The sequence below is a fragment of the Bos indicus x Bos taurus genome, chromosome 4 (assembly GCF_003369695.1).
Source record: "Bos indicus x Bos taurus breed Angus x Brahman F1 hybrid chromosome 4, Bos_hybrid_MaternalHap_v2.0, whole genome shotgun sequence".
In the NCBI taxonomy this organism is placed as follows: domain Eukaryota; kingdom Metazoa; phylum Chordata; class Mammalia; order Artiodactyla; family Bovidae; genus Bos; species Bos indicus x Bos taurus.
The window spans coordinates 32,587,835-32,601,951 of record NC_040079.1 but is presented as its reverse complement, the minus strand read 5'-3'; the positions used below and the strand labels follow the sequence as shown (position 1 = coordinate 32,601,951).

The window sequence follows — 14,117 nt, the reverse complement described above, 5'->3', positions numbered from 1 at the left end:
AGCGGTTTGCTTGTTTGGGGATTTTTTTTTCCCTGTATTATAATGATATAGAAAATAAATTTTTAAAATGTGTATTACTTTACAGTCTTAGTATCTAATATTCAGTAAATCCTTAAAATCATTTCTTTCCATTGTATGTAAGAAAATGTGGTTTCCAGGTTTACAATATTCCAATTTTGTGTAGTGCTCTTATCTCATCCTCATGTCTGCTGCACTGCTCTTGGCCATGAAAGAATGTATCAAAACCCAGAAGGAAATCAGACTTGAGTGTCCAAAGTGTGACCCAAGCTGAGAGACTGAGCCGTACTGCGTCAGTTTCCTCGCTGGAGGAATAGGAATAAACATCACTTTCTCTCACACAGTTTTCTGAGTATTACATGAAATAATACAGTAACACGTGCTCTTAATCAGTTATGCAAACTGTGAATCTGTGGACCTATGTGAGCACCCGAATCATTACCTGTCCCTTAAGAAGCAGAGAACATGTCTTTAGAAACTTTCAGTGATGAGACATTGCCCTTTCATTCCTGTACCCTATTTTATACCAACATCATGTTACAAAAATGTGCAAACATATGGAAAACTGAAGAAAGTCTGTAGCAGTTTGAAAATCACTGATTTAACCAATCCCATTACCAAATGTGAAGAAACCATAAGTTAAAATCAACAGCAAACACTCCCTTTTGTTCTGAAATTTACTTCCTGCCCTGTTTTCACAAATAACATTTTTTTAATTAATTTATTTTTTTTGAAGGATAATTGCTTTACAGAATTTTGCTGTTTTCTGTCAAACCTCAACAAGAATCAGTTTTTCTTTCACATAACTATCTGTCTTCTCCATTGACTTAAATTATTTTCATTATATATTCCAGAGTTAGTGAAATACACGATCTTGTGTTTTAACAAAATAATCCACAATGGATTGAAAATAATATAAGTCCTTTGCTGCATATACATTATCAAGAAAGTTTTCTGAGAAGATGTTGACACAGAAATTGGGAGAAGATATTTCTAAGAATCAAATTATATTTTCCACAAGACTATCAGTGCACTGGAGAATAAGCTACTGCCCTTTCAAACAGCAGCTAAGAAAACATGAATCTTGAGGACTGCAAGTCATTTACTCTTGATGAGACAAGAGCCTACACGCAGACGAAGTTCCAAAACTGAGAAAGAATTTCTGGAAAGTAAATCAATCTTAAAAGCAAATATTCTTTATGTCAAAGAAAAATGAACCCCACACCTTTTGAACCACATCTCCCTGGCAAGTAACGACTCTTAATAAAAACGTGTTGGATGAGTTCTGCAGTTTGTACTGTGTAATTAGTTTTTCCACCAGATGGCAACTATGGGTGGAATAATAATATTTTTTAATCTCAGAATGTCATTTTCAGGATTGCGCAAGACTTCAAAGGTATAAATCCAATCACCCTTTCAGAGCTTGAATTCTCTCACCACCGTGGCCACCACCATTAAAACGACATCCAGACCACCAAACTCCTTTAGGGAAGAGAAACCCTCAGTTCATGGGGGGACAATAAACTGTGTGTGCATGCTTGCTAAGCCAATTCAGCTGTGTCACGCTGTGAGACCCCATGGTCTTTAGCCTGCCAGGTTCCTCTGTTCATGGAATTCTCCAGGCAAGAATACTGGAGTGAGTTGCCATTTCCTCCTCCAGGGGATCTTCCTGACCCAGGGATCAAACCCAGGTCTTATGTCTCCTGCATTGGCAGGCATGTTCTTTACTAGTGCCACCTGGGAAGCTCAACCTGTCTATGGACAGGACCAACTACCGGAAAGTCCTTTGTTTCCACAGGTAGCTGTCACTTTCTCACCTACTTCTTACCTCTGTGATAGCAGAGACTATCTAAATTCTCCCCAAGGCCATTCTTCAGGTTTTAACAGCAGCTAACACTGTCTTCTGGAGAAGGCAATGGCACCCCACTCCAGTACTTTGCCTGGAAAGTCCCATGGATGGAGGAGCCTGGTGGGCTGTAGTCCATGGGGTCGCTAAGAGTTGGACATGACTGAGCGACTTCCCTTTCACTTTTCACTTTCATGCATTGGAGAAGGAAATGGCAACCCACTCCAGTGTTCTTGCCTGGAGAATCCCAGGGACGGGGGAGCCTGGTCAGCTGCCGTCTATGGGGTTGCACAGAGTCGGACACGACTGAAGTGACTTAGCAGCAGCAGCAACAACACTGTCTTCAGCCTTCCAGGTTAAACACTCCTGAGGTGACAGGGGCTCTCCTAGCACACACTCCACTTTTTTCTCTTTTAGCATGGGACCCTTGTTCCTTTCAGCCCTCTGCCCAAGTAGTCATCTTCTTGACAAAACCTCTATTTAAAACTGCCAACTCTGCCTCTGACAATTCCATCCTATTTTGTTTTCCTACACAGCACTTACAATTATTCAATAAATTATATTTATTATAATTTCTTTCCAGTAGAAAGAAAGCTCTGAGGGCGCTGGGTTTACTCACCCCTTTGCTTCCAGGGCAAATCAATATTTAATGAATGCATGCATGAAATGCTTCACCAATGAATATGCCATATGAGTAAAATATATTAATGCAAAAGGACAGCAATTCTAGTTACAGAAGCAATGCTTCTATTAACGCAGTGTGTTGTGTGTTAGTCATTCAGTCCTGTCTGACTCTTTGCAACCCCATGGACTGTAGCCCCATCAGGCTTCTCTGTCCAAGGAATTCTCCAGGTAAGAACACTGGAGTGGGTAGCCATTCCCTTCTTGACCCAGGGATTGCACCCTGGTCTCTTGCATTGCAGGGACATTCTTTACTGTCTGAGTCACCAGGGAGGTCCATTAATGCACTAGGAAAGGCCAAGCACCTTGAGATGAACTGCTTAGATGCTCAATGACTCATCTTGTACTTACTTTCAGCTACAATTTTGAAGACACTGACTCTCCCTCCAGTGTTTGTGAAGCTGGTTTTATGGTCCCAAACCTGAGAATTTACGTTTCTTTTCTGAATTCCATGTACAGCCCACTGTTTTCGTATGTTATTTTCAGACCATTAGTGAATGAAAGAAAGTGAGAAGTGAGCTCCTCCATCTGTCCATGGGATTTTCCAGGCAAGGGTACTGGAGTGGGTTGCCATTTCCTTCTCCAGGGGGATCTTCCCAACCCAGGGATTGATCCCTGGTCTTCTACATTGTAGGCAGATGTTTTTACCATCTGAGCCACCAGTGAAGTCCAGGATTTAGTGAATAGGTGGTGTGAAATACTATCCTTTCCAATGTAGGCTGCCTAGTCCAGTGCATGGACTCCCCAAGCTGTTTCAGCTTCTCATTTTCCTAACCTTTACTGTGAAATTAATACGCTGCTATCTACTATCTATTCATTTCCTTACAATTCTTTGGCAATGTGATAGTGGTGGTAAAGAAACCAGAACTGGAAGAGGAAAGGAGCAAGCATTAATGCACAAGCTATGCATAAAATCTGAGAGCAGCAGCACCTGAAATGCACCTAAACGTGTGTCTTGGAAAATTTAACAACTCTTATTTGTGCAAGGTTTTAAAATTTACAATTATTTTCATTTACATTATTTCTATCTGATTACAACTGTGTGATGCATCCGTTTCTGAGAATGAACTGACCCTCTGAGACAGGAGAGGTTCTTAAACTTGAATGTCCATCAGAATCAAATAGAAGACTTGCTAAAATAGATTCTGGGTCCCCCCGAGTTTAGGTCTGCAGTGGGGCCTGAGACTGTGAGTTCCAACAACTATATGAGTTCAGGTGAAGCTCATGCTGCTGGTCAGAGGACCACTGTTTCTAGATGTTCTGCCCTAGGGCAAGGATATGAGTGTGCAGGTCATCGGATGGAAAAGCATGATGTTCTTTTCAATAGGGCAAGTGTGCTTCCAAGGCCCAAACTTCTAAAACAAACTGATGTTATTAGGAGAATTATAAAAAATTACTTTTTTGTCCCTTTCCAACTTCAGAGGAAAGGAAGGGTATGGAAAACCCCTCTGACTAAAGTTTTTACATGAGGGAATGACTAGTTTTCAGCATCAGTACCTCTAATTGGGAGTGGCCATTCCTAGAGCTTAATTTTGCTTTTTCACTCAATCAGATGCACCCTTCCCACACCCTTGTCTACCCACACGCCTCTTTCCTAATTACACTGAGATCTCATGAGTTACTACTTTAACCTCCTCCTGTTAGCACTTTCAGAGCCTATAGTTAAGATTTTTCTTCTAAGGTCCAATCCTTTAAGTCCTCAACATTAGACTCACCTAAACATGTTCTCCATTACTTAAAAACTAGCTGTTCAAGCCACCTGTAGTGTAGTGGTAAAGATCAGGAGCTGTGGAACCAGACTGAGTTCAAATACAGGCTCTGCCACATACTGACTGTTTAACTTTGGGCAAATTACTTAGCCTGGCTGGGCCTCAGTTTCCTCATCTAAAGAATAGGGGTATTGATAACACCTACCTCAGAGTTACTGTTAGGATTAGTGGGTTTCTACCTGTGAAGCTTATATAATGGTAAGTGTACTGTAGCTCTTGTTATCACTACCACCCTCATCATCATTTTGACAATCATCAACTTTACTCAGGCTGTCACACACTTTTGAGAGAAAAAGGCCTATTACTACAACTTTGCAAATGGAGATAGGGGTTCAAAGTAGTAACATTAAATTTCATTTAATAGTAAATTACAATTAATGTGAAAGTAAACAGATGAATTCTCATTAATAAATTACTACAATTAAGCACTTAGCATATATCATGTCTTTTGCTGTATTTTACCTTAATTAGCACAGACCTATACTTGGAGTCATGTAGTAAAGCACCTGTAAGTTCTTTGGGTTCCTCAAATTGAGCATACTAAAAATTGGAACTCCCCTTCTACCCTAAACTTGCTTCATCTAACTATATTTTCTACCTCAGTGAATGATATCACCTCCTATAGGCCCAGGTCAGAAACCAAGGAGTCATCCTTAACTCTTCACTCCTCCTCAACTCCTTCTAGACCACCCCCTTCTCTTTTGCATTCACTCTGCGGGTTGCTAAACTGCAGATGAAAATTACGGGTAGAGGTAAGTTTTGAAATCACTGCTACTTTGGTCAGTAAGAAATGAAGCAGAAAATTCCCATCAGCAAATAAAATCAAAGAATATTATCTGGGACCTGACCCACCTTTGATTCATCTCACCCAATTCACCTGCTGTTTTTATTCATATTTTCACCTTATCAACTCCTGGGTTATTACAACCGCCTCCAAAATTCCCGTTCTTCATTTTCCGTAACCAAAATTCTACATGACACTCAAACTTCTTTAAAATACACTGTTGTTCACTGTTTCTTCCATGAGAATGTCCTTTTCCGCACCAAGCAGTTCTATTTCAAATGTTAATTCCTTATTTAAGAGTTCCTTGCTTCTCTAGTTGAAATCCACTCCTCCATACTCCCAGAAATCTTTATCAATTTCTCTCCATTAAATGTAATCCTTTATAACTTGATATTTAGATGTTTATCTACATATTTTCAGGAAAATGACAATAAGTAAATGTGAAGGAATCAGAGGATGAAATTGGGAACCCAATTAACATAAAGGCCTTTTGGAACAGCCTTATTTTTGGCAGTGGTTCTCAAACTTGTCTGCACATTGGAAACACCTGGGTACCCGGTACCAAGGCCCTATCCCAGAGGTCTTGGGTACAGTCAGGGTACTGAGCATTTTAAAAACTCTCCAAGAAGTTCTGATGTGTAGCCATGGCTAAGAAGTACTGGTCTATGGAGGAATAGAAATAGCTGAGATTAATATAAGAATTTTTAAACAGAAGTAAAGATCTGGTGGATATCAACAGAGACAAATCAGGGTAGGCGAATGATACTATAGAAAAAAAGTGTGGAAAACAAGAAATTCGGTATCACTTGGTACACAGAATAAGACTGAAATGTCTTACAACTGGTTCTAGGCTGAAGCTGGAGAAGATAAGATGGGATGGGAAAGCATGGTTACGGGCAACTCTGCTTGGGATGAGAACAAAGAGCAAATGGTAGGAAGGTCAAGAGGATTCAGAGAAAGAATGCTGAAGAAGTCGCCGTTAAGTTGGGAAGTTTTTAGAACTGACAGAACTTATGTGGCAGCCATGAAAGTTGAAGTGTTAGTCGCTCAGTCTTATCTGACTCTTTGTGACCTCATGGGCTGTAGCTGGCCAGGCTCCTCTATTTATGGAATTCTCCAGGCAAGAATACTGGAGTGGGTAGCCATTGCCTTCTCCAGTGGATCTTCCCAATCCAGGGATAGAACCTGGGTCTCCTGCATTGCAGGCAGAGTCTCTACCATCTGAGCCACCAAAGAAGTATCAATAGTGCTGCTGAATTAGGAGATAAATGTTACTAATGTAGGAACGTCCCCAAATCAGTTACCCTGGTCGTCAACAATGAGAAGAAAAATTCCTACCAGCAGCTGAAACCAAAGAAAACATCTTAGAGGCCTGACAAAAATGACAGCATAATTGTAAAGACAGATGTTATAAGCTGTGGTGTCGCTATTAAAAAAAAAAAAAAAAAAGGGACATTTTGGTTGTGAGGTTATGATGATATTTGAGCTTAATATGTACATTAAGGAGATCAAACCAGCCAATCCTAAAGACAATCAGTCCTGAATATTCATTGGAAGACTGATGCTGAAGCTCCAATACTTCGGCTTCCTGATGCGAAGAGCTGACTCATTAGAAAAGACCCTGATGCCGGGCAAGATTGAAGGTGGGAGGAGAAGGTGATGACAGAGGATGAGAGGGTTGGATGGCATCACCGACTCAATGGGTATGAGCAAGCTCTGGGAGATGGTGAAGAACAGGGAAGTCTGGTGTACCTCAGTCCATTGGGTCACAAAGAGTTGGACACGACTGAGCAACTAAACAACAACAAATATACACTGAAGTATTATAAAATGTGCAAGTGTTGTAGAGTGTAAAGTGTGCATTCAACTCTAACACCCGTGCCCAGGGACCAGATCATGTCTCTAACCTAAAGTACATTACTTAATCCCTCTTCTCCCCCCAAAATTCTTACAGTTTAGAAAACTAGGTATGCATATTTCTGTATTAATAATTATAATAACCCATAATCCTTATTTTTCATTACTAAGCACTAATCATTAAAAAAGAAAAAGTACAAAAACCAAATAAACAAATTCTAAACTACAAAAACTAGTGCTCACGGTAAATGATGGAGCAGGAACGTGAAGCTGCCATTAAATGGACTTCACAGTATCAATGTGTGAAGGCTTCCTCTTTAACGCTTCTTCAAACTCTGATCCTTTCTCCCACTTGTTCATGCCAGCTGCTTCAAAAACCAGTGAGTTGTGTGATAGGAGAAAACACTTTATATACTATGCTTAAATACCATCAGAAATGCCAGATCCTGGCTCACTAAATCCTTTGAAATACATTACTGTAAATATTATGGCTGACCAACATCTCTCTATAGGATGACTAGAGTAAATCTATAGCCAAGAAACAGGGATACATACTATAAACATACTGTGCCTTTGAATATGAGGCAACACTTATGATTTACTGTATAGGTAAACTTACCTGTAGCTTCACTCAATCAGTGGTCAAGTGCTTTAGAATCATTTTCATGTCAGTAAACATTAAGTCCAAGTTATCCCCATAATAAACAAACAAGTGTCATTTTTATAAGGAGTGTCAAACCCCTACCTAGTGAGGCGAGCATGGGGAATCAATTACCAGAGAAATGCAAAAATATATACAAAGGAGGAATGCAAGGGAAATTCATATGACATTGGTATTAGGGGCAAAATAATTCATATTATGGTCCCACGCCATTATGGTAAAATACATTTGCATCACTAGGTATAAGAGAAAACGTATAGCCCAAAGAATAGGTATAAAAAACTATTACAATGAATAATACCTGACATTTGACACAGCAGTGCTATTTCCAGGTTCTGGTTATTAAACCCAGAGTAAAAGTGGTTTATTGATCTGTTTACAGCATTCTAAAGACAAGGATTAAAACTGCTGTTTTGTTCTGACATACGAAACAGCTAGGCAAAGAACTTTAGTGCCACCTGGTAGGCACTAAAGCAATCATAGCTCCCGAGTTCCCTGATGGGACCTTTTCCTTCTGTTTCAAACAGACTCTAACTATCCTCTAATGAACATCTGTTGAAAATCCCAAATCAAGATCATAAGCACATTGTGTTCAATGTTTGATGTCCACATTAACAAATAAATGCTTGATTATAAAAGCATATTCATGCCAATTTCTCACACATGAAGGTAAGTCAGATCTAAGATGGACAATAATGAACAGAGTGGAGGCATGGGAGAGAAAGGAGAAAATGTGTGTAGTGGAAAGATGGACAAGACAATTGTCGGTATCAGTGTGAAGAGCAAACAACAAATTCCCCAAGTGTTAGGTCTAACATGGAATACACACTCCACATGAATTTGCCAAGAGTACACAGAACGATAATGACCTGAGAACCCTGGGTCTGGGGACTGCCAGCACCTGGCCATCTGCTTAGATTTTTTCTGTGTCTCAGTTCTCTCTGGTCTTAGAGGAGCGTACTTCTTCCTTTAAACAGTCTTCCTTGGCATTGCAGTTAGAATCAGCTACTGCCTTCCTGCCTGGCTGTGCATTCCAATATTGATAGCACACAGCAGCTCACAAAATTCCTCTTAATAGAGCTCTCTCTAGGGTCGTACAAGAATTCAAATCCCTGTGTCAGCCTTGGAGAGTTCAAGGCTCTTAAGTAAAATTATCCATGCTAAATTGTGATACTGAATCCTGCCTGGGCTAAAAATTAAATTTTTGTTTTATCAAAGTGATTTGGGATGAAACTTTTCAGGATTAAGTTTCCACTATTTTCTGTGATTTGGATAAACAGTCCGGTTTTTCAGATTAACACATAATAATTACATTATTCAAAAAATAATTATTCATTTACTCAAATATTTGAGTCAGGCGTTGTCTGGATCCTGGGAATACAGAGTGAACAAAACTAACAATCCCAGCAAGTCATAATAATTTCTACATTCTAGTACTTATCTACAAAATAATGACATAGTTACAGTGTTTTAATTACAAAAAATTAACTAGGGAGTGGGGTAGGGCATAAGTGAAACAAATACACTATGACTAACCACAGCAATTCTTTATTTAAGTCTTTCTATACATTATGAACATGTAACAATTATGATTAGCAATACTCGGTGCTGAAATATCTGCTATTCCCTTAAAGAGTTCTGGTATTTTAACTCTAAAATTCCTATCACCGTATATACACAGATCACATAAAATGTACTAATGGCTTGAACAGAATTGTGTGTCAAAACAGTACAATTCCATACAGCAAAATTTTCACACCAAGAATGAAGAGAACACAGCACAATGACTTTCAAGTTAGCATATTGTACTAAAAATATCAAAAGATAAATTTTATTCTCCCTAGCTTATAAAAGCTCATTTATGTTTTTCAAATTTCATTGATAGTTTCTGTATTATAAGGAACATGTAAATATATTAACAATTTTCCTACCAAAATAAAGCCCACTATATATGCAAAAAAATTCAGGAATAAATTTTGTCCTTGGTTGGGAATTCCCTGGCAGTCCAGAGGTTAGGACTTAGTACTTTCACTGTGGTGGCCCGAGTTCAATCTCTGGTCAGGGAACTAAGATCCTGCAAGCCACACGGGGTGACCAAAAAGTAAAAAAAAAAATTCATGTGCACACAGAAATAAACATAAATACTCACAGGAGCAACATACACTGACAAAAAAATTACATTTAGTAAAGGTGAGAAACAGGAAAAACAAAAACAAAAAAACCCTGCTAGGGCTTTTTCTTTTTTCTGAGACTTGACAAATGCAGAAAATTACCAAAGTAACAACAACAAAAAAGACACGAAAATCACACTTTGAACAAACTGCTTGTCAGTATTTAGGACCTGATTTCACAAACAGGTTTAATTCACTTCCTTGAAGGCCATGCTGTCAAGGCGGAGGATGGATGTCCGCTGCTACTGAATTAGAGTGGCCGACGTCCTGAGAAGAAACGGGCTCCTCCTCCTCCTCGTGTGTCACTTTATCTGACCTTCCTGAAGGAGGAAGTTCATTATTTGTGCCCTCTTCACTAGATGACAGGATATCAGCCAATTCGTTGGACATTAAAACTTGCAAAGACTCTGTTCCATCTTCAACATCCATCTGAATCCCCAAAGCTTTAAGAATATCACATTTGCACATGGGGCATGTCCCATGGGCTAAGATCCAGGGGTCAATGCAATTCTTGTGGAAAAAATGTTTACAGGTCAGAACACGAATTGTATCGTTAGGCTTATAGAGTTCAAAGCAAACTACGCAGCTATCTCCATTGCCGCTTACTTCCTCGTCCCCCTCTTTCAGTACCCGAACCTGAAGCTGGCCAAATGCTTTCTTGAGATCATTTGTTAACCGCTGCCACCTCCGGTTCTGAACCCTTGCTACCCAAAGTCTTCGAATATGATAAAAGATGAAATACACTAACGTAGCGGTTGTGACGATCACAAAAGAGACAAAATAGTGATTCATCCAGATGATGTGTTTTCTTCCCACCTCAATCGTGACGGTCACATGAACACCCTTCTGAATTAAATGCAAAATCTCCATGCCTTTTAAGTTACCAATCATCACCACAACGATGTCTTCAAATATCTGATGAGACATGGGAAAGACCTGATTGCCAGTTCCTGGAAAGTTATAGATGATCACTCCACTGGCTCCATTCTCCACCGCCACCTTGATCTTCTGGGTGAAGGTACAGCCTCCCCGTTCGACAAGAGCGAGCCATGTCTGCGAGTTCTTCAGCTTCCTGAAACTGGTATTGGGGCTGCAGGCATTTTGTGTTTTTCCCTCTGGAGGCACGATGACTCCTGCCACTCTCTTCAAAGTGGAGCTTCTTCCAAACACGCCAGTCTCTCCCAACTCTGACAACATGCGATTCCCAACATGAAACGATATGTTCATGTAAGCAGTCCAAACAGCACTGGTTCTGCAACAGTGCTGGCTAAGCAGCCAAAGGAAGCTGAATTTCATGAGCCAGGAAGAGGCAGCATTGTTTCTCTGAGTGCCAACCTTGAGTAGATGCATCTCTCTCTCTGCTTAAGTGACTGAAGAACCAACCCAACAAAAGGATGTGGCTTCCACATCTGTTGATGATCAGTGTAAACTATTAAAATGAAAAATACCTTCTGGGTGAAAACAAGTTCGACTGTCTTCCAGCATGTTTTTGTAAGAAATTCTTAAAGAAGTCTTATGCGTTTTGGATTTTTTTTTTTTTTTTTTTTGAGAGAGAGAGAAAGAGGAAAACTTTAGATTGAAAAAAAAAAATCCCAGTCTCACTACTGTAACTCTAGATACTGTTTACTGTTGGGTGATGTGATTATGACATAAAAGAACACAGCCAATTAGGTAAGAGCTTAGAGCATGCTGTATATTTATTGGTTGAATGCCTTGAATGTTGCTATGGGTAATTTCAATGTTACTGGACAGATTCAGCCCTTGAGTTACATCTTATGATACCAGGTATCACATTAAAATAAAAAATATAAAAATTATATAATGCATGAATTTTAAAACCCGAATACATATGCAAGAAAAGCCATACAATTAACACTTGCCTTCACAATCAGTGAAGTAAATATCTGTTGCAAAAAGCCAAGTTTTAACCACGAATGTTAATTAAAAATTAGCACTATGACCAGATATGGGGTAGAAGTGGTGAATAACACTGTTTTTAACTCATGTTTTCACCATACAATATATAATTTTAATCTAGCATGTAAAATTTTGAACTTTAACAAACCTTGCTCAAAAGTTGGTTGGATCCGTTTGGTTTTAATTTTTAAAAGCAGGGTATCCCACTCAATTTCTTCAGCCTCACTACCCTCACTTTTGGCAGCACTAAAGACAGAAAAGACCAATGTCATTTCTCTGCAGACCTTGACATCTGTTAGTAGCTTAACAATATTTTGAGGAAAGAGGAGGACGAGTGTAGGGGAAAAGATTAAATAGAGCAATATTGGTTTACCACAGTTTACTCTGAACAAAAATGTAGCTATAGATTCTAGAAAGACAAACTTTGAGGTCCTCAGATTTAACCACTGACATCAGTGACTGTTAAAGGTCATTGAATCTTTTAACAAAATGTTTGCCTAAATCAGCAAACATCCTTGGTGGAAGACCCCACATACACTGTTAGTTCTGCCTGTATTTTTGCTACACTGAGGCCAAGAGCACAATATAACTCCAAAGCCAAAAGAATGACATGTGAACTAACAGGCATGGGCACTCACTGGTACTGCCAATACACTTTCTTGGAAGAATTGCTCCGTGGTTCTTATTCACCAGCTAGGAAGCCAAAGCCAAGAATTTTGACCTTGTAAATAAATGTCTCTGACCTCTAGGCATAGGGTACTAACAGATACTTCAGGTTCCATCTTGCCAGAACTACAGAAGCTGCTGCTGCTGCTAAGTCACTTCAGTCGTGTTCAACTCTGTGCAACCCTATAGACGGCAGCCCACCAGGCTCCCCCGTCCCTGGGATTCTCCAGGCAAGAACACTGGAGTGGGTTGCCATTTCCTTCTCCAATGCATGAAAGTGAAAAGTGAAAGTGAAGTCACTCAGTCGTGTCCAACTCTTAGCGACCCCATGGACTGCAGCCTACCAGGCTCCTCCATCCATGGGATTTTCCAGGCAAAAGTACTGGAGTGAGGTGCCATTGCCTTCTCCTAGTGTATTCTTATAAAATATCAATTAGCAACATGACAACCTGAAGCAGGAAAGACAAAGGAGAAAAGATTTCTTATGGGCCCATCAAAAAGTAGCATTAAAAGAAAAACACTGATGTGACACCTTCAGCTCACAGTGGTCTATGTTCTTTCCCAAAGGCCGTTAATCTGATTTCCACACACCCACTCTTCAAAACAGACAGTGAGGTACACAGTGTGTTCACTCACAAAGTGCCACGTGAGTTGGACATCAATGCTTTTGCATATTATCCAGAGATTTTCATCAAAGCAACAAAACCCACATCTGTAGGCCTCTTATTGTTACACAGATATCTACCAGAAGAAAAAAAAAAAGGTAAGAGATACAATTTTGAAATGCAATTGAATAAAATTTTACTTCTGCTTTAGGTCTATATTTTCAAAATGTCCCAAATAAAGACATACTGCTGCTGCTGCTGCTGCTAAGTCGATTCAGTCGTGTCTGACTCTGTGTGACCCCAGAGACGGCAGCACACCAGGCTCCCCCGTCCCTGGGATTCCTCAGCCAAGAACACTGGAGTGGGTTGCCATTTCCTTCTCCAATGCATGAAAGTGAAAAGGGAAAGTGAAGTTGCTCAGTCCCATTTAGTATTTCCTAGAGTCATTCTAGAAGGAAAACCTACAACCATAGTTGATACATTATGCTAGGGTTTAAAGGGGTCTGGCAAACAAAGATACATTTTTTACAATATATAATGCTGCCCTAAATGAGGCTTATAATAATTTAAAATATTTTTAGATGTATAACCAAAAGTACTGGCATCTAAAATAATTATTCAGAACACATTTCCTTCCAAGTCAGTAGATTTGGCAACCAGATTTCCTGGGTATTAATAAAATTAACTGTGGAAAATTAAATCAAGATCTCAGCTTATAATTATGTTTACTGAACAGAAGTATTATTAGATACCAAAAATTAAACTAATTAAAAATTAGTATAAAGAAACTTTAAAATATTATGACTAATTCTCCATGGCATCAATATCACAATCATTGTAATTTGAAAATCAAGGCTTAATGTATACTAAAGCCCTTACTTAGATAAGGACAAAAATGTATAAAAAAACACTAGAAAAACAAGTTCAAATAGCTGGACATGATACGGAGTTTTATTTTTAAAACCAAATTTCACCCTCTTTAGTACTTGTGTAGAGAAGTTGCAATTGAATTTTCTCTCTACATAAAGTGCTAAAAGAGAATTCATCTTAACTGATCACCGGAAAGACTCAGTTACATCTTCAGGAGATCCCCTGGGTTTCTTAAGTTTGCAGAATGTCACACTTGCACATGGGGCATGTCC

The 14,117-nt window shown here is 39.3% G+C and overlaps 2 protein-coding genes across 17 annotated transcripts in view; both read right to left on the bottom strand.

Moving 5' to 3' along the window:
- The window catches only part of CADPS2 (calcium dependent secretion activator 2), a 577,723-nt gene that overhangs the window by 383,188 nt on the left and 180,418 nt on the right, over positions 1-14,117 (bottom strand). The gene's annotated exons all lie outside the window — the stretch shown is intronic.
- On the bottom strand, positions 9,687-12,568 carry RNF133 (ring finger protein 133). The gene has a single exon (XM_027539137.1). The coding sequence runs from the start codon at positions 11,135-11,137 to the stop codon at positions 10,004-10,006; it is 1,134 nt and encodes a 377-aa protein (XP_027394938.1). The 5' UTR covers positions 11,138-12,568; the 3' UTR covers positions 9,687-10,003.